General features: G+C 32.5%; 1 protein-coding gene across 3 annotated transcripts in view; it reads left to right on the top strand.

Annotated features, from left to right (window-relative positions):
• Nucleotides 1-27,635, top strand: part of HGF (hepatocyte growth factor) — a 93,866-nt gene that overhangs the window by 50,245 nt on the left and 15,986 nt on the right. For 2 of the 3 annotated variants that reach the window (XM_078060088.1, XM_036111815.2), the window contains exons 11-19: nucleotides 798-900; nucleotides 4,656-4,789; nucleotides 9,978-10,016; nucleotides 11,664-11,760; nucleotides 14,314-14,388; nucleotides 15,229-15,375; nucleotides 16,105-16,211; nucleotides 16,336-16,481; nucleotides 23,717-27,461. In XM_078060088.1, coding sequence (XP_077916214.1) covers nucleotides 798-900; nucleotides 4,656-4,789; nucleotides 9,978-10,016; nucleotides 11,664-11,760; nucleotides 14,314-14,388; nucleotides 15,229-15,375; nucleotides 16,105-16,211; nucleotides 16,336-16,481; nucleotides 23,717-23,893 — 1,025 coding nt within the window. In that variant the 3' untranslated portion in view covers nucleotides 23,894-27,461. Of the gene's footprint in view, nucleotides 1-797; nucleotides 901-4,655; nucleotides 4,790-9,977; nucleotides 10,017-11,663; nucleotides 11,761-14,313; nucleotides 14,389-15,228; nucleotides 15,376-16,104; nucleotides 16,212-16,335; nucleotides 16,482-23,716; nucleotides 27,462-27,635 lie in introns of those variants that run through there. The other variant, XM_078060089.1, reaches the window with a different exon arrangement.

Genomic DNA, 27,635 nt, shown 5'->3' with positions numbered 1-27,635 from the left:
GAAGAAAAAAATGATAATAAATAAAGAAATGTAGGAAATCGAAGAACAACTATTTTAAAACCAGCCTAGTAATGACTAATTCATGCAAAGGTAATCAAAGTATGCTTAAGCCATTTCCTGAAAATTTATTTGGAAATAAGATACTTAGTCTTAGGGCCCCAACAATCTTCCTTCATATCACTTAACCAAGTTATCAAACTCACCACCGATAATGGAACAAACTGACATCATATGTTACAAGAGAAAATGCTCTGAAAAGGACAAAATACCATCTATGTCGTAATCCCGTCTTTAGCTTGCTTTTAATCATGAGAAAATAATCAGACAAAGTGGAATTAAAGAGCATTTGCAAAACAGCTGGCTTGGGTGACTCAGAATGTTAGTCTCGTGAAAGATGAAAATCAGAACACAACAAATGTGACGAGTATATGAGTATTCATTATATCATTCTTGTGACTTTTCTGTGGAGCTTACTTTTTCCGAAGAAAATGCTGGGAAATATATATGTCATTCTAAAAATTCTCATTTCTTTGGTATCCCTAAGGGCCACTCATGTAACTTTTTTTTTTGATTTTTTTTTTCAATTTGTAATGAGACACATAAACCCTATTTTAAGGAAGAAGAAATTTGGCTGAAAATAAAGATACTTTAACTTGAAATATTTGAGTATCTTTGATTTGTACAGAGTGTGTTGTCAACTTTTACGTTGACTTTCATGAATTTGCATGCTTGTAAAAATGTTTTTGTTCTATACTTCCCTGTATTCATTAGTCCTCGTTCATATATTTTATGTTTAGATTGTTATCGTGGGAATGGCAAAAATTATATGGGCAGTTTATCCAAAACCCGATCTGGGCTAACATGTTCCATGTGGGAGAAGAACATGGAAGACTTGCACAGGTGTGTAAATATCTTTCTTTCAATACATAATATGTAGTGATAATAGCAGATATTATATTCAGATATGCACACCGCTATTTCTATTCTTATGTATTATAGTAAGCTAATAAAAACATTAGATTTATTATTCTGTGCAACTCAATTTAGTGTATTCCCTTCATGTAACAACCTTTTTTCTTTTTAAAGATTTATTTATATATGAAGGAGAGAGAGAGAGAGAGCAAGCGGGGAGGGGGGAGGGTCAGAGGGAGAGAGAAAATCCTAAAGCAGACTCCCCACTGGGAGCCTGACCTGGAGATCATGACCTGAGCCCAAATCAAGAGTCAGCTGCTTAACAGACTGAGCCACCCAGGAGCCCCCAAACTTTTAAATAAGCAATTCAATCTAGCACATTTTTATTGAATATTTACTATGTGTTCTGTTCTGTGATAGGTGCCCATGGGAGACATTAATAAAAAAATGGGCATACATTTTGGCTTCACCTTCAAGGATGATATGGTCATATTGAGAAAACAACTGTATAACTTGATAAGACAGTGCATAATTAAGTGGCAAATCTAGTGTTTCAAATAGTGCATTATATGATTGTGTTCTCATTATAATTATTAATTGTTAGCATCAGTTCATGAAAAATCAGTAAGTTACCATTTTCATGTACATACATACCTTAAATATCCACTTAACTATTAAAAACTTATAGAAACAGGTTTCCTGGTATAGCTTTATTTTGACACATTAAATTTTTCTACAACTAAAGGAATGTATAATATGTAATTGAAAAAAACCTATATATTTCAGAGAATTAGAGATTTTGACACTGGACATATTCACAGAAAAATATGTCTGCCACTGTCTGTCATTCCACCCTAGCAATAGTGCTAGTATGTTTTAAATTACTAAAGAAGTCTGAGACATACTTGTGACATAAAACTGATTTTTACCAAAATCCCAGAATAGCATATGCAGTAGAATAGAAGGAAAAGTGTTAGTATCATTTGATCAAGTACTTATGCCATGGTTGCTTTCCATGAGTTATTACCTTATTTGGCCATCACAATCTATGTGGAAGATATTTCTGTATGTGTGAGTAAGAATTTAGGGGCACCTGGGTGGCTCAGTCGTTAAGCATCTGCCTTCGGCTCGGGTCATGGTCCCAGGGTCCTGGGATCGAGCCCCGCATCGGGCTCCCTGCTCCGTGGGAAGCCTGGTTCTCCCTCTCCCACTCCCCCTGCTTGTGTTCCCTCTCTCACTGTCTCTCTCTCTCTCTCTCTCTGTCAAATAAATAAATAAAATCTTAAAAAAAAAAAAAAGAATTTAAGGGCTCTGAGAGATTGAGTTATTTTGCCTCTAGTCCTACTTTAATTCTCTTCCAAAATGCACTCACTAGTGGATGATATGGTTTCAATTAATTTACTTCACAAACAAATAATGAGAGTTCTAAAGCAGTGCTCTCCAACATAAATATGCATTTCACATATGTAAGTTGCATGTGTACTTTTGTTTCCTAATAGACACATTTAAAGAAGTAAAGATAAACAGGCAAGACTATTTTAAATAATATTTCTTATTAATCCAATGTATCTAAAGCCTTTTCATTTCAATATGTATTCAATATAAAAAATTGTTAATGAGATCTTTTACATTTTTTCATATTAAAGCTTCAAGATCTGCTTGAATTAGAGCACCTATTTGGGCTAGCCACATACCAATTCTTCAGTAGCCACATGTGGTGGCTAGTAGCTACTGTATTGGAAACTGCAGCTCTAGGATTTCAAAGATAAGCAGAATTCTAACCTCATGGATCTCACACTCTAGAATGCCAGCCAACAGCAAATGCCAATACCATATTATAAAAATCATGAAAAATAGCATATTTTATGCTATGAGAGTGCAAAGAAGTATCCAGATTTAGATGGTCAGGAAGTCTTCCTAGAGAAAGGGAAATTAATTGGAGGATATATGTTAAGTAGAAGCTGGTCAAAGGAAGTGTAGGAAGAGAGTACATCAGGCAGAAAGAATAGCTTGTCCCAAAGCCCACAGACTGAAGTGTTTGAAAATCAGAAATAATTTTGGTTAAGGTTGATAGTGTAATTTGGTTAATGTCCACAGAAAAGGAATTCTCCAGTAGCAAGACCATATAGGGCCTTGTAAGCTGTGTTTAGAACTTTGGATTTTTTCCTAAGCATTAAGATTCATTACAGAATTTTAAGTGAGAATTAGCACGATTAAGATTAAATGCTAATTTCAACACTGCTATTTGGTGGATCTAGCTCTTATGGACTTGTGAGACACAATTGTACCAATCCGGCCTTCAGAAATCTCTGAAGATTTGGACATTGGAAAGTTGATATTTTTTATGGCAGAAGAATTTACACCTTAGAAATTGGCAAGGATAACAAATAAAGACTTCCTACACATCTCAGAGTGCCCTTTTAAACATTACCAACATATCACTGGAAATATATGACATATTTATTTAGGGAACTCATGGTTATAACCCTTAATTCACTGAGTTTGGGTTGGACATTAGGAAATAGTTAAAAGTCATTTGAAAACAATTTGTGTAAATTGATGAATGGTAAAGTTTCATGGTACCATTTTGGTTTAAGAATAAGCTGCAGTTGGGTAAGGACATAGTACAGAATGGTGGTTTTGAACATTGACTCTGGAAAGAGCCATTTGTTCAAACCTCTGCTCTGCTGCTTATAAGGCATGTGACCTCAGAAAAATTGTTTTCTGTGGATTTCTATTTCGTCAAATATAAAATAGAATAATCTTAGAGCCAGTCTCATTAGGTTGGTCTAAGGTTATATATGTAAATCACATAAAATAGAATCTGGCACATAGTAAGTACTATTTGTGTTTACTGTTATTATTGGTCCAGAAAATGAACCTGAGTTTGGAAAGATAGTTCAACCTTACCTGGCCAAGCTCTTTCCAGTTTTTAAATGACCCATTAGTTATATTCAAACATGGTAGTAATTAATAATCCAAAACAAATTCAATTACTTGTATAGTTTTCATGACTTGGTCAGGATGGCCATTTGGAATTTGGCTTTATTAATCTTATCAAAATAAATATAAATACTGATGCTTTATGACTGGGCATGGTCTAATAAAATGACAGAGTATTTTTGCTTTTCTTTTGTAATAAACTTAGTTAAGATGTAAAATGAGAAAGTGTTACTCAGTTATCTTTCAAAAACTCATATACTGTAAGTATATAATCACTGAAAGTTTAGATTTTAATTATTTCATTAGCACACTATTATTAATTTTTCAGAGTATCTTTCTGTCCTTTGTCATAATGATGTTGCTAGCGATGCTTTTTATGTTTCTGAAACATGAAAAATACTTTTGCAATAGCTTGCATTTTCTATGTATTTTATAACCTTGATCTTCTTTGTCATCTGCTCTTTTTCTGGCAGTTTCTCCATTTCTATGCATAGGGGTGTTGGTGGTCACCTTGCCACTGTAATTATTAAAGAGAAGCAAAGTCACAAAATTTTTCATCATTTTATCTATGCTAATTATGTAGTCCTATTCCATAATCCTGAGTAGAGAACATGTTTCCAAACTGCAAGAACAGCAACAAAATAAGTCTAAAAGAAAGTAACTAAAATTCACACCAAATAGAAGCTTGCACTATATCTATAATGAAAATTACATGTTAGGATTTTTTCTTCTTGGTGACAGTTTGTTTCTGTTGGAGGAAATGAGCATCTTGTGATGTTTAGAGTTTGTTGTTTATGCAGGCATATCTTCTGGGAGCCAGATGCTAGTAAGCTGAATAAGAATTACTGCCGGAATCCTGATGATGATGCCCATGGTCCCTGGTGTTACACGGGAAATCCTCTCATTCCATGGGATTATTGTCCTATTTCTCGTTGTAAGTACTTTTAATGATCTTCTTCAGGTGAAATATTTTAAATACGCTGAATATCCTTTAAATTGATACCTCAATCAGAGGTGGAAATATAGGAGGGTTGGAGTCAATCCTAAAGTAGGGATGCATTCCAGACAGCAACACACACACACCCCTTTCTTCATCTCTCCTGTAGACAAGGAGACATTCTGCTGACCTTTTAAAGATTTTCCTCCTCAGAAGATCCTCATTTGAAATCCAGAAGCAATAAATGGCCATTATTGTAATATGACTACACCAGAAAAGACCCCCCTCCCAATACTAACTGTTCAAGCTGTGAATATAGCAGAGCTCTAACAAAGCCCCTGCCCAGTAACAGACACATGGACAGACCTGAGATGGTGTTGCTTTCACTTCTTCTCAGTGCATTAGCCAAAGACTAAAAAGCTTAGAGTATTCCATCCACATCTCTGAGTCAAAGATGATTTCTTTTAAAGATGATTTTCAAAAGAGTATCAGTATGTAAAGTAAAAGATATATGTAAAATATATATGTCTGCTATACCACATATAAAAGAGCTCCTATATATTAATAAGAAAAAATGAGATAATTTAGGAGAAAAGTGAAGAAAATGAATCTTCAAGAGTAAGTATAATAAATAAATAAATACATTAAAGCTTAATAGTAAGAAAAAATCAAATTGTATAAGCGTAAGATCATTTCCACCAATCAGGTTGGCAAATAAAAAGTAATTGTTAATGTCAATATTAGTGAAGGTCCGGGTAGTCAGAGTCTTTCAATACTGTGCTACGTTATGAATTGGAAAGCTTGTCTGAAAATCAGTTTGGAGAAATGTGTCAGGACTTTTCAACTTCGGCACTACTGACATTTTGTACTGCATAAATCTCTGGTGTAGGAAGCTGTCCTGTGCCCTATAAAATGTTTGGTGGTGTTCCTCGCCTCTACCCACTATATGTCAATAAAACCACCCCTTCCTCCAGTCATAAGAACCAAAAACTATCTCTAGACATTGCCAAAAGTCCCCTGGGGAACAAAGTTATCCCCACTGAGTACCATTGAATAATATATATTGAGATGGAAGTATATCCTCCATATACTATTGAGTGAAAAAGGCTTATTATAAAGCTGAGTCAGTAGCAAAAGACTATTTTACTAGACTACCTATCTTATAGCTCTGTGTTTATAACAAACATCTTTAAACATTATATTAAGCTATCTCCTGTTTAAAAAGGACATATTTGTATAAGTTCAGTAAGAGTCTATTTTAAGAATGTTTCTCCTGGTGGGTGGGGAGGATGAGTGAAATAGGTGACGGGGATTAAAGAGTACACTTATCTTGATGAGCACTGAGTAATGTATACAACTGTTGAATCACTGTATTGTACACCTGAAACTAATATAACACTGTATGTTAACTATACTGGGGTTAAAATTGTAAAAACTCAATAAAATCAAAAAAGAAAGTTTTTTATGTGAGAAAAGCTAGTAGCAAGTACCTTGAACAAAAGTACCCATTTTAAAAAGATTAGATTGAAGAAATGATGTTTGCTTTAAAACATGAAATACAAACACATAATTTTTATGGCAAATTAAAGAGATAATTTCTTGCCTTAAATGGAAACGCTAGTCATGTTTCATGAAATGTTAGCATAAAAAGGCAAACTTCTTAAATATGATTTTCATCTAGTATGGCTATAATTAAGACTTGGAACTTCCCAACCTATTTTTAGGAAATAAATTATCCATAATGGTAAATAAACACCTTATAGGTTTGCAAAGAAATAGCATATCATATCATTATATTTTATTTCATCAGCTGTAATCATAGCCTTTCAAATTAATTCGGGTGTTCCTAATTTTCTATTTTTCTCATATTAGGGTCTGCCTGGGTCCTGAAAATGTTCCTCTTTAGAAGATGTCTTTCTAGTTTTAACACTACAAAGCAAAGAAATCTACCTCTCTGGGACATACATCTTTTTAATGATTAAGGATTATTTTTTATAAATATTAGCTTTACCTGATGGTACCTTTTTGTGAAGTCTCTATGATTAAGAATAATGGAGGCTAATAAAATATCCAATGGTCTAGGAAGAAGGAAAGAAGTCAGGCTTCTAAGACAGTTCTACTACACGTAGACACAGTTAAGAGTAAAATGCTCCTGTAGACTCTCAGGGAACTGTGATTTGGTTTATAAACCTGACAAAGGACTCTAATAATTTAAATGTTTTCTAAACATATTTTCAACTAACATTTTAAAACTAAAAGTTAGTAATGTGCTATTGGAAGACTTCAGAGTGTCGCTAGTATTTGATTAAATGCTATTGCAGATAACTCATTTTTATTTCAATATATTCGGAACATTAATATCAATAAATATTTTTATACTGTCATTTTTCGAACTAATATTTATAGCCAGGATTTATTTACATTTTCCTGCTGGTGAAAGGCTAATAAAATTTATCTTTAGAGGATTTGAGTTCTTATTTACTTAACTGCAGAGACTGTATAAATCATTTTCACACTGTACATTTGTATTACAAATCATACAAAAGTTTTTATTTCTTTTTAAAAAATGCTTACAGAGTATTAGCACACATTTTAAAATTATCAGATATGTAAAAATAAAATTATAGAAGTGCCTATATATTAATCTCTACACATACATACTTTGTAGATCTTAGAAAAATCTTCAGTATTAAGTATTTAGAGTGTAGTGGTTAAGAGCTTCAACTCCAACTTCCAGGTTAAGAATTTCAGTTCTCTCACTGTAAGTGCCTTGGACAACTTAACTTCTATCTCAGTTTGTATTGTTTATTCATTTATTAATAATTTTAAATTGAGTTGCTATTGTGTGCAAAGCCCTATATTAGAACATGCTAAGTATACAGCAATGTAAACAATATTTTTTTTCTTTCGGTTAGTTCTCAGTGTAGAGACATTTATGTAACTATAATAATTTAACAAATATATATTCATATTAAATTACATAATGAAAATGGGAACATAGATATCTGCCTGGAGAAATATGTGATGTCCATAAGGTTTTGAATTTGGTTGAAACTTTAAGAATACATTAAAGAAGGGGGAGAAGAACCATGAGAGACGATGGACTCTGAAAAACAAACTGAGGGTTCTAGAGGGGAGGGGGGTGGGAGGATGGGTTAGCCTGGTGATGGGTATTGAGGAGGGCACGTTCTGCATGGAGCACTGGGTGTTATGCACAAACAATGAATCATGGAACACTATATCTAAAACTAATGATGTAATGTATGGGGATTAACATAACAATAAAAAAAATTAAAAAAAAAAGAATACATTAAAGAAAGTTTTTTCAGTAAGAACTCATATTTGGTTCTGAGGCCATATAAACACCCCCCCACACACATATTTACCTACTATTCCATAGGTAAAACTTTTATTATTGACATGTTTCCCTTCAAATTTAAGTTGAATCAATACTGAAGATTTGTATCATATATAAATTTCAGATTTTAGTACTGTGGTGGAACAAAAAGAAGTAAGAATAGCATTTGATGGTAAAATGGTCAAGTCCTAGAGTGCAGTTTCTCCAAGTTGGGCTCAAAGTGTGCAACAGAAGAAACTAGAATGCTTTTTAAAAACTCATAATCTAGCCACCAAGTCAGAATCTCTAGAAATCTGATTTTAAGTGATATTTCAGCTTATTCTAAAGTTTGAGAAATATTGGTTTAAAGGAAAAATAAGTATAAAATAACTATAAATTATCAAAGTCCCAAATAAACAGTATCTATATTTTTTAAATTTAAATACTGCAGTAAATTACAATAATGAACTATTTTGTTGACCTATTAACTTGATGTTTAGAAATTGAAAACTTGAAATACAATTAAGGATAGAGAGGTCTAGTCTTTTTCATCACAATACCAGAAGGAATAAATACCTAGTTTTTAATTTTAGAATTTTCAAGTAATTGATTTCAGTGGAAAAACCAATATCCTTGATGTTTTAATGACCACAGTTGGCCTCAATCCTAATTTGTACTATGAGTTAAAACACTGACCTCAGCTGACTCTAAAACAAAACCCTCCCCCAGGCTAAGCTAAAGGGAAAGGGAAATAATGAAATTTATATGTTTGCCTTTACCCTTATTCATTTAAAATATCTAGATCTGGAAAATGAACATAAATAAAAACCCTTTAGCATATATTAATTCTCATGAGGTCCTCCATAAAAAACAATCAAATTTGCATGTATTACAAAGGAATCCATATGCCATTATTGTTTTGTTGCCAGTTTATTTGAGCTCAGCGCATTTCCAGGGATTAACAACCACCTGGGTCTAAACAGTGCCTGACTAAACTCTATGCCATCAATTCTGAATAGTCAGACATTAAACTCCAGGAAATGTCCTATGCCTCATTCATTATTGCCTAAGTATTTTTAAATCCTAGCATCTTCCAAGCTTTTCTCTTTGCAGCCATTAAACCCCAGTAGGGAAGTTATGAAAAGTGTAAGTTATGAGGTTTTAGTTAGAATTAACTAGCAGTTCCCAGTTTTCTTTTTTCTATACTTTTTTTTAATGACAGTATGGAAAAAAACAATATTTGAAATATTCTAACAAAACATAATTATATTTTGTTATCCCTCTTTTTCCTTAGTGACATTGATTTCTATCTACTAGAATTCTTGAAGAGTTTTCTGAAACATGTGATGTTTCAGTTATCCTCAACCATGTTAAAAAGTAAAAGTGATTTTCAGAAAAAATACAAAGCACCCAAATTAGAGTGAAAAACAGTCTATCTATACGAATGGCCCAAGCAAACTATAATAAGCATTAGTGCTATTCAATGGATTGTTCATTGCCATGTTAGGCATCTTGGCAGAATGATACAGCTTCTTGAGGTCAGCAGTGTAGTCCAAACTGCCAACACACTCATCAAATCACACACCTGGGAGCCTCCAGAGTCATAAAATAGGGCTTTCCTCACTTTATCCACTACTAGGAGGCATGTACCTTCATTACTGCCCAGTAAGAGTGATATGTAATTACTAAAAGCATACTATTACGTTTTATCTTTAAATAAAATGTCACGAATTTTAGTGAGTTATCCAATTCATGGGCATTTGCATTTCAATATATAGCTTTGGTTCTACATAACAGAAATATGTATGTATGAATTGTGTAAAAATAATATATATATTATTTTTACAGGTGAAGGTGATACCACACCTACAATAGTCAATTTAGACCGTAAGTAATCTTTTAAAATATATATTTGACTCTCTACATGTCAGAAATGATGTCATCATTTTCTTCATGGAAAAATATCACTATATTAACTTCTATCATAAAAATAAGTTAATTTTTGTTTTTATTAATTTTTTTCTATGTGCATGTGTAAAAGAGGTTACAAAGGCAGCTACATACTGAATATCAAAATTCAATTCTCAGAAAATACAAGATGTTATATTTAACTTTGAAAAGAGCATTTACCTTGTTTGTAATTTTGGGCAAAATGTATGTAATGGATATTCACCATCCTTTAAGTTAAATCAGGATGCCAAAGTTAGAAAGAATAAAATCAGAAGGTCTGAAAGTTATGCAGTGTGTCTATCCTGCTTTATCTTTAAGGCTCTTTAAATGATCCACTAAGTAAAAGATGATACAAACTGAGAAGTTCAGTGAATCCTCAATTTAAGAAAATCTTTTTGGAGCTGCTTGTTTTTGATTTTCACATACTCCTTGGGCTGAAGGAAGATACTCAAGTGTTTTGACTTAAGAGACCACCTGCTGTGTCCCAGGCTGAAGAAGCAAATGGAAATTTTAGACCATGCACAGGAGTAGAAAGGATAAGGCAGGAGTGGTGGGGGGTGGGAGGGATTGGGTGGCTGGGTGATAGACATTGGGGAGGGTATGTGCTATGGTGAGCGCTGTGAATTGTGTAAAACTGATGAATCACAGACCTGTAACTCTGAAACAAAGAATACATTATGTGTTAAAAAAAAGAAAAGAAAGAAGATAGTAGGAAGGGAAAAATGAAGGGTGGGAAATCGGAGGGGGAGACGAACCATGAAAGACTATGGGCTCCGAGAAACAAACCGAGGGTTCTAGAGGGGAGGGAGGTGGGGGTATGGGTTAGCCCAGTGATGGGTATTAAAGAGGGCACGTATTGAATGGAGTACTGGGTGTTATATGCAAACAATGAATCATTGAACACTACATCAAAAACTAATGATGTAATGTATGGTGATTAACATAATAAAATTAAAAAAATAAATAAAAAAAGGGAAGTTAAAAACACTAGTGATGTAATGTATGGTGATTAACGTAACATAATAAAATAAAATTAAAAAAAAAAGAAAGGATAAGGCAGGCATACGGAGAAGAGTCAGGAAAAAGTTGACTCCAAAGAATTTGGTATTGTGTCATTTGGATATAATGATTTGGATATAACAATTATGTCATCTGGATACAATTTCAATAAATACAATGTTGGTAATCTGTTTAAAAATGGCTCTATATTCTTATCATAAAAATTCAGACATAATAAAAAACATAGTTTTTTTTAATTGAGGTTATTGATTTCCATTGACATTTAGAAATAACTACTATAAATAACATTGTTTCATTTTATATTGAAATACCTTGAGTTGATTCATTTTTCTATGTTACTTGTCTCCTTAGATGAGTACAGCAAACATTTTAGACCTGATTTGACACTCCAGTCTTAATACTTACCTTCTTTCCCCCCAAATGTTTTTCTGACAAAATTACAGTAGTTACATTTTACATTACATTTACAATTCTTTAATTATCATTGTTTTAAGAAAACTGAGAGGCATTGATTATTTCAAAATGTTTTGTCAAAGTGTTATTTATCTTTGGTCCTCTTTTTAGATCCTGTAATATCTTGTGCCAAAACAAAACAATTACGAGTTGTAAATGGAATTCCAACGCGAACTAATGTAGGATGGATGGTTAGTTTGAAATACAGGTAATTATTAATAGACACAAATAGAATGTATCTGAATTATTTGCAAAAGTCATATTCCCAACAGGATGGTTGTGCCATCCACACAGGCCCCCATTTGAGCGGGACACAAGAGGAGACTGACCATATTCTCCTTGCCAAACAGCCCTGTATTTTACAATTTGTGCCTTCAGAGATAGTGCCTTTTTAAATGGTCATGGAGGTCCCACAGGTGTTGGCACTGTCTCTGATTACAAGTGACGCTTCAGAGTGATTGAGAAAACACAACTACACAGAGAACCTACTTATACCTTGATATCACTGTAGTAGTTGTAACACACATGTAATTATTTTCCTAATCTAGGATATTATGACTTTATTTTTTAACATGCCTATGCATAATCATATCAGAAACTTTACATCTGCTTTTAATTTCTAAATTTTGTCATTGTAATTCTAATGAAAATAACAATAATTATAAGTTCTAGAATATTTTATCATTTAAAAAAAGATTAACAAATTATATTGATAGTTGACTAGCCTTGCTATTATACTATTCAGTATGGATAAAAAAAATTCTTGACATGTCTATTTTTAAATGCTCTTAAGGATCAAAGATATGTTCTCAGTAAAATCATTGTGCACAATATACTCATAAAAAACTAAGATTAGTAATTATGTTGGAAGAGTTAAATATTGAAAATAGGAGTTAACTTAAAATCTGATCTTACAACTTCCTATGTACTACATATATTATGTCATATGGTAATCAGAATGTTAAAGTATCTTTGTATCTGTCTCTATTGGAACCTCATCATACAACCTACCCCAAAATGCACCTGAATTCTAGCCACATCTTCCCTTGTTTTTAAGACACCCCATGTTTCTCCTTCCAAATGTTTAAGCTCTTGTTCCCACTAAATGTTGTAGCTTCTTCCTCCATATTCTGAGCCTGGAAAATCCTTCTCATTCTTCGAATACTAACTCGAATATCTCCTCTTTTTGGAGACCCTTTTTGTTCCTTTACCTCTAACTTCCTAGAGTAGAGGAAGAAAGTACATCTTTTGCTACAGTTAAATCACAGTGACATTAAAATAGAATAAACACAACTTGAAACCAAAGTTCTTTTATGAATAAGCCAATTTGTTAGGAAGCATGGAGTTTATATCCTTTGATATAAATATACATAAAACTTCAGATACCAAGTAGAAGATGGCCTAAAGTTCTTTTAATATATCCTTCTTGCAAGGAGTAACCCATCAAAATTTACAAATATTTATGTTACAAATTAGTGTAGCTGTCCTAGATGTGTAGTACTGAAACAGAGTTGTGAAACTCACCAGAATATTACAGCCAATTATGAAATATAAAAGATTTAATAAAGGCTGCCAATTTTGGGGGAAGAGTGATTCATTTTCTTTATGAAAGAAAATGTTTCAGGAATCCACATATCCGAATGAATTAGTGATTCTTTGCAAATCTCATAACTCCAGGGAAAAAAAGGGGCATATACTTCTAAATTTATTATTACCCATGGGAGAATGTATAAGAATACTCCTTTGGAAGTCTCCATCCTTAGAGGAGCAGGTGAAACTCTTTTTCATCAGATTAGAGTAGTATAAACTTTTAGATAAATATATTTTTCTTTTAAATCCAAGTCCTCAGTAAAAACAGCTGTTGAGTTATTCTTCCAAAACACATACTGAGAGGAACAGAAATTAAAACTCAATATATACTCTCATCTTCCTCTGTGGTACAGGCCATAAATAATTGTGGTCTTAGTCTGGGAACCTTCTTCTATTACCCTCTGAAGCACTGAACATCTGTATTCTTTGGAAATGTAAATTGTGAAAAGTTGTGCTTTTTCCATTTCTCTGCCAAAAAAATAATGCATCTACAGATTTAGGATATCATCAAATAAATGTACTAGTGTTTTTTATTCTCTACAAATATTTTATAATTTCCTAGATGATGTCTTACAAAATTGTTTTCATTTTATAAGTGAAATGTTCTATTGCTTGTTTTAAGCTGAACAAATTTACTCAAACTCAGCGATGTTCTAATGTATCAAAAAGAAATAATGGTAATGAAAGAAGGGAATAGTGTACAAATATATATTACTACCATCAGATAGTTTTCACGGTTTAGGTAAAAACTCAAATTTGCATTTTTACAATCAGACACTGAATTTAAAGAGGTCTACGTTGTTTTTGTTGTTCTTTTGTGGGGTTTTTTTGTTTATTTTAAAATTCTATTTTTGTAGTACATACTTGCTCTCCCAAGGATAAAGACACACACACGTGAACATGTATGTTGGCAATGGATGTTGGTGTGTAGTGACAGGGCTCCTTATACAAAAATAAAGTTATTTTCCTAAAATTGTAATCACATTATGAAAAAAATGCTAGTGCTACAATCATCAAATATCTTTCCAAAGGATTACTCATTTTATTCTAGTTAATTTCTGTATTTTCCCCTCAAATGATTTATTTTTTAACAAATGGAGCCATAGGTTTTGCATTAATTGGCAGGCACCCTTTCCACACAGATGTTGTTTCTCTTTCCTCTTTCTCATAGAAATAAACATATCTGTGGAGGATCATTGATAAAGGAAAGTTGGATTCTTACTGCAAGACAATGTTTCCCTTCTCGGTAAGTGTTTCTGAAACCAATATTTGTTTTGAGCACTTAAAAATATGTAGGGCTTCCATTTAGCTTTTAGGCTTAGAATGTGTATTCATTTAACAGATTCACCAACAAGGGATGAACAAATTAATTTCTTTCTTCAGATTTAGCTCACAAAGCTTAATTTGACTTAATTGATATATATGACTGGATACTGCTTCTGTTCACTTCTTTCCACAATTGGCATTACTCTCATTTGGGGGGAAATTTTGCTAGAATTATGTAAATAATTCTTCCTCAACCTCTTCCTTGCATGCTATATGTCTAGATAGAAATTCTTTTCTGAATTATCAACAAATTTATCTCAAATCTCACTCCTCCTTTCTTATGTAAATCCGGCCTCAAAATCATCATGGGAATAATTTTTAATGAGAATTAGCCTAAGGAAAGTTAAGGAGGCAGCATTTGTAAGCTTACTTCCTGATTCTCATCAGGGTCATTGATTTTGTTAGTATAAATTTTCAATCCTCATTGATAAACCAAACATATACAAAACTAAGAAGGAAAATCTGAAGAAAATTATAATTCATGTAATGTACTTTACCTGAGAATTTTTCACATGTGATTTACTCTTAAGCATAATCAAAAGGTTTTTTTTTTTCTTAAATAGCTCTTAAAAGCTCTTTTTTGCTTATGTGTGCTTGTAGCTTTCAGAATCTCTGATAACAAATATGTTGCTCTTTATTATACTTTGATTCAAATTTTAAATTTAGGTTATTTATCTGCCCTTATAAGCTAAAATAATAATACGTTTGAACAATATTACCCAATTTAAAATTATATTTTACATTTCAATTTTTTACTTAGAAACAAAGACTTGAAAGATTATGAAGCTTGGCTTGGGATTCATGATGTCCATGGAAGAGGTGACGAGAAACGCAAACAGGTTCTAAATGTTTCCCAGCTGGTGTATGGGCCTGAAGGATCAGATCTGGTATTACTGAAGCTTGCTAGGTTAGTTGCTTGAGAATGTTTTGCCTTTTTAACCTACAATGGAATTGGTGAAGCTTTTTCTTCAGCTATGTGGCTATTCTCTCTCTTTTAGGTTAATTTATTATAAAAGCATATGTCACATGTTGGGGCGCCTGGGTGCCTCAGTCAGTTAAGTGTCTGCCTTCGGCTCAGGTCATGATCCCAGGGTCCTGGGATCGAGCCCCATATCAGGCTCCCTGCTCAGCGGGAAGCCTGCTTCTCCCTCTCCCACTCCCCCTGCTTGTGTTCCCTCTCTCACTGTGTCTCTCTCTGTCAAATAAATAAATAAAATCTTTTAAAAAAAAATCATGTCACATGTCATATATGTGTGTGTGTGTACATAGAGACAAAGAGAGTCATCTTCAAAATTTTCAAAAATTAATAAATGAAGTTTGACCAACAGCCTGATCAGCCTGCTCTAAAACCAAAACTTAGTGAATGATCATTTGATAACTTTAATAGGTAAAATAATGAATTAAAAAAAAAGCAGTGACCATTTAGCAGGTAATATTAGCAAGTAAGTGACTCCTTTCTCTCTACCTACTCCTACCTCTACTACATACATTATATATTAGACATTCCCTTTTTCTTAAGAAACAAGACTGTTTATTCTCTCTTAATCTCATATTAAAAATTAACACTAAATTTTAATTTGTTAATTTTGTGTTGAATTCAATCAAGGGTATTTACCATTGTATTTTCTATTTTCAGGCCTGCTGTCCTGGATGATTTTGTTAGTACAATTGATTTACCTAATTATGGATGCACCATTCCTGAAAAAACCACTTGCAGTGTTTATGGCTGGGGTTATACTGGATGTAAGCTATTTTTAAGATGATAAGGCAATATCATACTTATTTTACTTAAAACAATTCTATTTGTCTCTTATTTTTCTCAGCTTATCCTGTGCTCATTAACTGTACATTTTTTACCCCATTCCAGCCATCACCTCTGACGGTCTATTACGAGTAGCACATCTCTATATTATGGGAAATGAGAAATGCAGCCAATACCATCAAGGGAAGGTGACTCTGAACGAGTCTGAAATATGTGCTGGAGCTGAAAATATTGTATCAGGACCATGTGAGGTAAAAAGAACATTTTTTAAAAATAAGTATATAATAGGGGTGCCTGGGTGGCTCAGTCGTTAAGCGTCTGCCTTCGGCTCAGGTCATGATCCCAGGGTCCTGGGATCGAGTCCCACATCAGGCTCCCTGCTCCGCAGGAAGCCTGCTTCTCCCTCTCCCGCTACCCCTGCTTGTGTTCCTGCTCTCGCTATGTCTCTCTCTGTCAAAAAAATAAATAAAATCTTTAAAAAAAATAAGTATATAATAAATATCATAGTTTCTTATGTTTCTTTTTTGTTTCTTTTTGGTCCATTTTTCTCAAATAAAAATCATTGTCTACCAACTTGTTCTGAGAGAGAGAAATTGGGAAAGATAACCCCCTTCATTATCCTTGTACACTTATTTTAACTAAACAGTAAGAAAATCCATGTTTCATTGTCAGCAAACTATGATGATATTTGTCTCAAAAAAGCAATAAATGAATACACCAGAACTCTAATGGAAAGCTGTTCAAATTAAAAGTATCCAGTATGCAGTTTGATACAATAGCTTACATTTTTCTGTTTTCTAAAGTTATCTGATCTTCCCAAATTCTCCCTAAATGAACTCTATGTCTGGTTTTAAACTTTTAAATGTGTTTTTGGTTAAGCCAGTGTGTGTGGTGTGTGTGTGTGTGTGTGTGTGTGTGGTTTAAACAAATTCTATTTTCAAAAACCAAAAGGTCGAAGTTGGTGACTTTAAGAGCTTGAACATTTTCATTTGTTAGGCAACTGTTCTTTCAACTTGGCAGTATTCCAATCCCCATTTTACATAGACAAGCTGTTAAACCATTATTTTATATGTATTTTTTTATATTTTAAATTTTATCTATTTATTTGTATGCATATTTTGTGCTTTTAAAATTATTCCTGAAGTTGAGAACATTTTTATTAAAAATTTTAATTCCAGTGTGGTTAACATAAAGTGTTATATCAGTTTATGCTATACAATATAGTGATTCAAAAATTCTATACATTACTCAATGCTCATCATGTACTCTTAATCCTCTTCACCTATTTCGCCCCTCCTCCCACCCACCTCTCCTCTGGTAACCATCAGTATGTTCTCTATTGTTAAGATTCTATTTTTTTGGTTTGTCTTTTTTTTCTTTGTTTTGTTTCCCAAATTCCACATATGAGTGAAATCATATGGTATTTGTCTTTCTCTGACTGACTTATTCCACTAGCATTATACTCTCTAGATTCATCCATGTTGCTGCAAATGGCAAGATTTCATTCTTTTTATGGCTGAGTAATATTCCTGTGTGTGTGTGTGTGTGTGTGTGTGTGTGTGTCTATATATCAGATCTTTATCCTTTCATCTATTGATGGACACTTGAGCTGCTTCCATAATTTAGCTATTGTAAGTAATGCTGCAGTAAACATAGGGGACATATCTTTTCGAATTAGTGTTTTCATATTTCTTGGTTGAATACCCAGTAGTGGAATTACTGGATTATACAGTAGCTCTATTTTTAATTTTTTGAGGAAACTCCATACTGTCTTCTGCAGTAGTTGTACCAGTTTGCATTCTCATCGATAGCGCAAGAGGGTTCCTTGTTTTTCCACACCCTGGCCAATACTTGCTGTTTCTAGTGTTTTTAATTTTAGTCATTCTAACAGGTATGAGATGATATCTCATTGTGCTTTTGATTTGCATTTCCCTGATGATGAGTGATGTTGAGAATCTTTTCATGTGTCTGTTGGCCATCTGTGTATTTTTGAAGAAATATTTGTTCATATCTTTTGACCATTTTTCAATTGGAAAATTACTCATTTTTTGGGTGTTGACTTATATAAGCTTTATATATTTCGGATGTTAACCCTTCATCAGATATGTCATTTGCAAATATCTTCTCCCATTCATTAGATAGCCTTTTAGTTGACTGTTTCCTTCACTGTTGACTGTTTCCTTCACTGTGCAGAAACTTTTTATTTTGATGTTTGATGTAGTCCCAGTAGTTTATTTTTGCTTTTGTTTCCCTTACCTCAAGAGACATATCTGGAAAAATTATTGCTATGGCTTATTTCAGAGAAATTACTGTCTGTGCTCTCTTCTATGATTTTTATGGTTTCAAGTCTCACATTTATGTCCTTAATCCATTTTGAATTTATTTTTGTGTACGATGTAAGAAAGTGGTCCAGTTTCATTCTTTTGCGTGTAGTTATCCAGTTTTCCCAACACCATTTGTTGGAGAGACTGTCGTTTTCCCATTGCATCTTCTTTCCTCCTTTGTTGAAGATTAATTGACTATATAATTGTGGGCTTATTTCTGGATTTTCTATTCTGTTCCATTGATCTATGTGTCTATTTTTTGCCAGTACCATACAGTTTTGATTATGACAGCTTTCTAGTATATCTTAAAATCTAGGATTGTGATACCTCCAGTTTTGTTCTTCTCTTTCAATTGCTTTGGCTATTCAGGGTGTTTTGTGGTTCCATACAAATTTTAGGGTTGTTTTTTCTAGTTCTGTGAAAAAATGCTGTTGATATTTTGATAGAGATTGCATTAAATCTATAGATTGCTCTGTGTAGCATGGACATTTTAACAATATTTGTTCTCTCAGTCTGTAAACATGGACTATCTTTCCATTTCTCTGGGTCATCTTCAATTTCTTTCATCATTGTTTTATAGTTTTCAGAACACAGGTCTTTCACTACATTGGTTCGGTTTATTCCTTTTACTATATTTGGTGCAATTGTAAATGGGATTGTTTTCTTAATTTCTCTTTCTACTACATAATTTGTATATGGAAATGCAATAGATTTCCATACATTGATTTTGTATCCTGTGACCTCACTGAATTCATTTTTCAGTTCTAGTAGTTTTTTGGTGGATTCTTTAGGGTTTTCTATTTAGAGTATCATGTCATCTGCAAATAGTGTAAGTTTGACTTCTTCCTCGGATGCCTTTGTTTTCTTTTTGGTGTCTGATTGCTGTAGCTAGGACTTCCAGTACTATTTTAAATAACATTGGTGAGAGTGGACATCCCTGTCTCGTTCCTGACAATATAGGAAAAGCTCTCAGTTTTTCCCCATTGAGGATGACATTAGCTATGGATTTTTCATAGATGGCCTATATGATGTTGAGGTAGGTTCCCTCCAAACCCACTTTGTTGAGGGTTTTTATCATGAATAGATGTTGTACTTTGTCAAATGTTTTCTCTGTATCTACTGAAATAATCATATGGTTTTTATCCATTCTCTTGTTCATATGATGTATCATTTTGATTGATTTGCAAATATTGAAACACCCTTATATCCTAGGAGTAAATCTCAGTTGGTCATGGTGAATGATTTTTAAATGTATTGTTGGATTTGGTTTGCTAATATTTTGCTGAGGATTTCTGCATCTATGTTCATCAGAGATATTGGCCTATAGTTCTCTTTTTCTGTAGTGTCTTTATCTGATTTTGATATCAAGGTAATGCTGACTTCATAGAATGAATTTGAAAGCTTTTCTTCCTCTTCTATTTGTTGGAATTGTTTGAAAATAAGTATTAATTCTTTTTTAAATCTTTGGTAGGATTCACCGGTGAAGTCTTCTGCTCCTGGACTTTTATTTGTTGGAGTTTTTTTTTTTTTTTTTTACTACTGATTTAATTTCATTGGTGGTAATTGGTCTGTTTTCAAATTTTCTATTTCTTCCTGATTCACTTTTGGGAAGTTATATATTTCTAGGAATTTATCCATTTTTTCTAGGTTGTCTAATTTGTTGGCATATAATTTTTCATAATATTCTCTTATAATTGTTTGTATTTCTGTAGTGTCAGATGTTATTTCTCCTCTTCATTTCTGATTTTATTTGATTCCTCTTTCTATCTTTCTCTGTCTCTCTCTCTCTCTCTCTCTCTATGATGAGTCTGGCTAAAGGTTTATTAATTGTGTTCATCTTTTCGAAGAGCCAGCTTCTAGTTTCATTGATCTGTTCTATTGTTTTGTGTGTGTGTGTGTGTTTAGTTTCTTTTGTTTATTTCTGTTCTAATCTTTATTATTCCATGGGTTGGGGTTTTGTTTATTCTTTTCATAGCTCCTTTAGGTGTAAGGTTAGGTTGTTTATTTGAGATTTTTATTTTTGTGAGGTATTTATATGGCTATAGATTTCCCTTTTAGAACAGCTTTTGTTGCATCCCAAAGATTTTAGACCATTGGGTTTTCATATTCAGTCTCCATGTATTTTTTTATTTTCTCTTTGATTTCTTGGTTGACCCATTCATTGTTTAGTAGCATGTTATTTAACCTAAATATATCTGTGGTCTTTCCAGATTTTTTCTTGTGGTTGATTTCCAGTTTCATAGTGTTGCGGTTGGAAAACATGCATGGTACAACTTTGATCTTTTTGAATTTGTTGAGACTTGTCTTGTGGCCTTAAATGTGATCTATTCTGGAGAATGTCACATGTGTAATTGAAAAGAATGTGTATTCTGCTGTTTTAGGATGGAATGTTCTGAATATACCTGTAAAATCCATCTGGTCCATTGTATCATTCAAAGTCACTATTTCTTTTTTGATTTTCTGTTTGGATGATTTATCCATTGATGTAAGTGGGGTCTTAAAGTTTTCCTACTATTATTGCATTATTATCAATTACTTCCTTTGTGTTTGTTATTAGCTGCTTTATGTACCAGGGTGCTCCCATGTTGGGTACATAAATATTTACAATTGTTATATCTTCTTGCTGGATTATTCCCTGTATGATTATATAGTGTCCTTCTTTATCTCTTGTTACAGTCTTTGTTTTAAAGTCTATTTTGTATGATATAAGTATCGCTACCCCTGGCTTTCTTTTCACTTCTATTTGCATGATAAATGTTTTTCCATCCCTTTACTTCCAATCTGCATATGTCTTTAGGTCTGAAATGATTCTCTTCTAAGCAGCATATACATGGGTCATGCTTTTTTATCCATTCTGTCACCTTATGTCTTTTGATTGGAGTGTTTAGATGTATTTTGAATATAAGAGACACAGTCTCCAAGCCTAGGAGCTTTGGAGTTGGGGAATACTATGTGAGGTAAGGCATGGAATGAGTTCAATAAATAGTGAAATATCTTTTGAAATGTAGGAAAATATATATGGGGCGTAAATATGTATTTCCATGCATGTGCTATATATATTGGTCTGAGATACTATTCCTGAAAAAAATATGTTTCATAAGTAAAAGAGTTTAAACAACTGCTTTAAAATGATATAGTTAGAAACAGGTTATGCATTTAAACCACTTTCAAATTTGATGTTTTCCTGGTAAATAGTATTACTTTGTTCATTATTAGAGCTGAAAATCTGCTAGGAGAAAGAGAAATTTATTTATTTATTTACTATTTATTTATTTATTTCTTACTTAGCTACCTACTTACACTAAGAGTCCTTTAAAACACAAAGTTTTGAGCTCAACCCAATCTTCAAGATCATTTAAGAATCTATGCACTTATCCAGCCCTACTGTCATTACTAAAAATGCTTCAACCACCGCTCATCAAGAATTGCCTGTGATCTGATTTATCATTTATACATTGTTAGATTCCTAACTTTAGCATTGAATTATTTATTACATTATCATATATTTGTTATTTTTATCCATATTGAAGGACAATTTTAAGTTGATTCTGCCATTTCTCAAAAATGCATTTATCCTCCAGAATTTTTTTTTAATATCACTTATATTTAAAACAAGGTAATATAATCCCTGAAGCCACTGAAATCTAAACACTTGAAGAAAACCTCCCAAATGTTTGTATAATAGCAATAGAATCACATTTGATGAAAGTCTGCCAAAGTGAATTGCTTTGATGAAGAGTTTGTATCAGTAATCACTGGTGCATTTTTAAAAAATCAGATTTATTAACTCATGTGGCATAGTTTATATGTCTCTTAGAATAACCTATTTTCCCGACTGTTTTATCTCCTGCTTCACCCCCATCTTGATATTCCCCATCATACAATGCTGATAGCGCTCTTCTTTACACCTGTTTCAGAACTAAATTCCTTAGTAGTTTCATTTTATCTCATCACATCACTATTAAGAGAAAATTAAGGTAGTCTCAAACACTCTTCTTCACACAAGGATGCCAAAAGCCAGTCATTGCAATCTTAGAAGGCTACATAGTGCATGAAAATGATGCAGCATATTTGTAATAATTATATATAATAATATGCATTAATATATACATGTTTATAAAAATATACACACATATCAATCTATCAATCTATTCATCTTTCATCTATCATCTATCTGTGTCTGATGATAAAACAGGGTAACCATATAAAAAATGCCATGAAATTAGAGGCTACCTTCTACAAAGGGGGGTATGAGATATAAAAAATATATAAATATAACTATATTAACTACAAATACAACAGTAAATGCAGGAATATTCTTTTTTTATGCCCCAGAACATAATTTCCAAACAGTAAATAGAATTATTTTATCAATTATGATGTGTATTTAATTTTCTAAAATCTTTCTGGGGACAAGATTGAAGGAAGGAAAGTAAAAAGCTTTAGAAATAAGGGAAATTTTAAGCAATTTAATCATTAAAACTCTATGATTATAGGTAGAGTACAAAAGTTCTTGTATTTTGTACATTTTCTAAATTTTCTATATTGGACATATTTTGAACATCAGAAGAAAATAAAAGTAAATATAAAGTCTACCTTCTAAATAGCTATCAGTTGTTTTGTGTTAATCAATCTGTATTCAACAAAGACGAAAACCATTTTAAAAGATGAGTGAATATGTTGTATAAGACAAGTCATTCTTTTTAAATATATTTTAAATATTTAATTAATTAATTAATTTATTTGAGAGAAAGAGTGTGCAAGCAGGGGGATGAGCAGAGGGAGAGGGACAAGCCTACTCCATGATGAGTGTGGAGCCTGACGTGGGGCTTGATCCCATGACCCTGAGATCACAACCTGAGCTGAAATCAAGAGCCGCCCAGGTGCCCCTAGACACGTCATTCTTAAATGAATACTCCACATGATAGAAAACTTTTAACTTTTGTACTTCTCTCAGTCTGACTTGGGTAATTCAATAGAAAGATGACCACTGGCCTAGTACATCTATTTATGTCTTTGTATCTCAGTTGCAGCTATTGTCTTTTCTTGTATATGTGCATATTTGAGATATAAATCTGTATAGGAAATATTAATGAATTATTAACTTTGTTTCTAAAATAATACTTTTTTGTTGTTGTTACTGTTGCATGTCTTCTTCCTAGGGAGATTATGGTGGCCCACTTGTTTGTGAACAACATAAAATGAGAATGGTTCTTGGTGTCATTGTTCCTGGTCGTGGATGTGCCATTCCAAATCGTCCTGGCATTTTTGTCCGAGTAGCATATTATGCAAAATGGATACACAAAATTATATTAACATATAAGATACCACAGTCATAGCTGATGTAACTGTGTCTGAATCTTCCATCAATAGAATTCTCTTTTACATGAAGATTTCAGAGAACATGGAATTAAAATGTCACTTAAAGCAATCCTAAGACAACTACTTGAGTGTCATGTTTGTTAAGATACTCATTAATATTTATGGGTGTTTTCTGTTGTTTTGTTTGTCAGTGTTATTTTGTAAATGTTGAAGTGAATTAAGGTACATGCAAGTGTAGTAACATATCTCCTGAAGATACTTGAATGGATTAAAAACTGCAAAGGTATAATTGCTGGATGATAAAAGATTTAATGGAAAAGTTCAATTAATCTCTACGCTGCTTTCCAAAGTTAGTTTATGAATAAACCATAAGTTAAACATTATTTAACCTCACAAAGACAATTTATGCCTTTGTCCTTAAGTTGTAACTCTGTATTAAATTATATTACCTTTCATATACCATACATTATATTTCATTCATTCCTCCTCACTGTGTATCCTCTAATACTGGTCTACATCCTTTCTACAAAATTATGTGCCCATCTATGCAGACCTTGGTACACATGTGCATGCACTAGAGTTCAAATTATGGTATATCTAATGTAACCTCTAAATATTCTGAAAGTGTGTACCTGTAGTTTTTCCTTAAGAGAAAAATTGAAATTTTTAAAGACCAGTAGAAATTTTAAGGAAAGGTGCAAGATAGAAGTGACCAGCTCATTCTCTACATGTAATCTGCAGATGACCTCTACTGGTTGACATTTAAGGTGTGGTCATGACCCACAAAGTTAAGTAACACCAAATCTAGGTGTTTAAATATATTTATCATCCTAGTCATCTTGTAGTTTCTAATTCTTAAAGGGAAGAGGGTAATATGTGTATTAGTATTATTTCTTTCCTTCAAATTTAGGGACCTTATTTATGTAAGATATTTTTAGATCTACTTTCCTGAAGTATTTTCTTTATTATTCTTAGGTAATTGTCTAATTGAAGCTTAAAAAATTATTTAAGTAGGTTAATTCTAAGACTTGCTGCTGTGATTGGCTTGAGGTCATCGTCTTTAAATTTTTAAAAATTATTTCAGAGGAAAATTTCCATATGTCCCCAAAGATTTGTAAATGGACTTTCATCAAACTATGAATTAAAGTATATGTTGAAGAAAAAAAAATCAGGATACCTTTCTCAACCTGAAAGTTTTTTCCCCTAATGAGACTTTACTCAAGTAAAGGAAAAAAAAAAAAAAGGAAATGAAAGGAACTAGCTTGTCTAAACTCTGAATTCAATTATGTTTTAAAGGGGAGTTATATCTGCAGAATGAAATATTTTGTGAAAATTTCTTCATTTTATCTTATTTCATTTTACATAAATCTTTCAAATGCCATGGGGGAATATCTATTCAAATGTTGTATTCTGTCTCATAATACCAAATTATCATATTTATTATTGTATTTGGCATGATTAACTAAAAACCCTGGATTTGTCAAGAAATGAGACAAAAAGTTCTAATAGGATAGGCTGTGAATTTTCACAAAATCACCCTGTCCAAATTTAAAAATAATTATTTGAGTGATTCCAAACCAGTATCCCCATTTCTCTGATTTGTTTCTCTTGACTGACATCAATTAAGGCCAGAGATCCAAACAGGGCTCTCAAAGCTTCATAGGACACAGTTCAATCTTGAGTAAAATGCTCTTAAATTTACTTGAAAGCTTAGTCCACAGAGTACAGGACAGCAAATCCAGAAATACCTATGCAAACCCAGAAATATCTATCCAAATTGTGCCATACAAATTGAACATATTGTAATAAGATATGTTCTGGTATCAAGAAACAGTGAAAGCAAAGAGAGATCCGAAAAGTTGTCAGTCCACATCATCTTCTTTGTATTTTTCTTTCCTTATGTGATATATCATTTTAATCAAAACACTAGGAATTTCAAAGGTATATTGTCCCAAAATTAAATAATTTTTCAGTTTTTTCTTGATGAACTGGCAAAATTTGATCAAATCATATATTGATGTTTGTAAAATATTTATGAAATTCTAGTATGTCTAAATACTCACACTTTAAGATTTCCTTTCTTGTCTTTTCCTCTAAATTTCCATGGAAAGAGAGGTAGGGATTACCTAGACACAAGATGCAGCCAACTTTTTAGATATTTTGAACTCAGTGTTTTCCATTTTATTAAAGGGTGAAAACATACCACCAATAAAACATCAGACATGGTGCACAAAGCGGTCCTAGCTTTGAGAAGTTCCCTTTGTAATAAGGGGAGATCAGTAGAATTGACAATAAAAGCAAGATGAACAAGATCCATGTGATTTTAGGTGGTAGGACAATGAATAATCATGTCATTTTTCTCTGGCGAAAGATACTATTTCCTGGGCATTCTTTTCTTATTCAGTCAAAAAATGAAAAATCCAACTTAGCCAAAATCGATTGTATTTTGAGTAATGGACAAAAAGATCTTTTAAATTAGAAGTTTTCAATGTTATTTTTGTTTGGGCTGTTTGAATAATGGTTATGTGCTGTTGTAATTGTGGACATTTTCTTATGTCTGCCAGGAATAGTAATGTAAAATTAAAATATTTGTCATAATGCCTCTGCCGTGCAGAAGGGATGATAGTCCTTTTGTATACTTCTTTAATTTTATTGTAAAATATGTAATGAGTTTTACCTATTTGCTGTGGGCAGGTCCTCAGTAAAATGGTTTATATTGAGTCAATCTCTAGTATTAACAGGCTCTTGCTTGCTATCTAAGTGTTTCAAAGTATGGGAAACATGAGACACTGGAAGGCAAGAAAAATAACAATAATGGCATGTGATAGCAAAATTGTATTTCACTTATTCCTGTGAATATTTCTTGTTGGTACCAATGGTACTATACAAAGTGAATGTTATAGCCACAACATTCTCTTGGAAAAAAAAAAAAAAAGAAGCACTGTCAAGAAGTGAGAAATTGTTGTCAGACATTTTGTTGTTTCTAAATATTTTCTTTCTTTTTTAAAAGAAATACTGGTATTGCAATATAGAAATCGTGAGGTAAAGAGTTTTAATAAACTCTCATACTAAAAAAACTTTAAATTGATTTACTAAGGTTCCAAAGATAACTTTTAATTATATCCTGTATTTATAGACAAACTCATTTGAATGATAAAGTTAACTTGAATAAAAAGACATAGTCTTTGTGGAAATACTTTTCACAATAAAGTTCAAAAAGAAGTTCTCTTTCAACATTCAACTGAGTTTCGTACTAAGAATTTACTAATACAGAAAAAAGTTAAAATTTTCTGGTCCCAAAAATCTTGACAGTGTAATTTTAAGTAGGTTCATTTCCATTTGCACAGAAAGTTTCTGTCTTTAGGAAACTGAAAATGGAATACTATGGATGTTATGACTGTTTGTCTTGGTGTAAATAGGAAATTGATAAGCTGCCTGTTTAGTGGTATAGCTGGATGCTTACCCAAAAAGGGAACACTGTGGTTATGACTTGTATATAAAGTTTCTGTAGGTAATAAAGTTGCTATTTTTATAACCATGATTATATTATTATTATTAATAATAATAAAATATTTTATCAAAATGCTTCCTTTCTCTTATTATAATTATCTATACAGACAGGTTTGAATCTGCTCTAGGGCTTAATGCAGAAAACAACAATGATCTCACTGACAGAAATTACGTATACTTTGTTGCAAGAAATACTAGAACTAAGACAAATAATCATTCTTTTTTTCCAACTTCTATCCATGGCATTAT

Source organism: Halichoerus grypus, chromosome 12 (genome assembly GCF_964656455.1).
Source record: "Halichoerus grypus chromosome 12, mHalGry1.hap1.1, whole genome shotgun sequence".
NCBI lineage: Eukaryota > Metazoa > Chordata > Mammalia > Carnivora > Phocidae > Halichoerus > Halichoerus grypus.
Note: the sequence above shows the minus strand (reverse complement) of the source record. Positions and strands in the feature narration are given on the sequence as shown.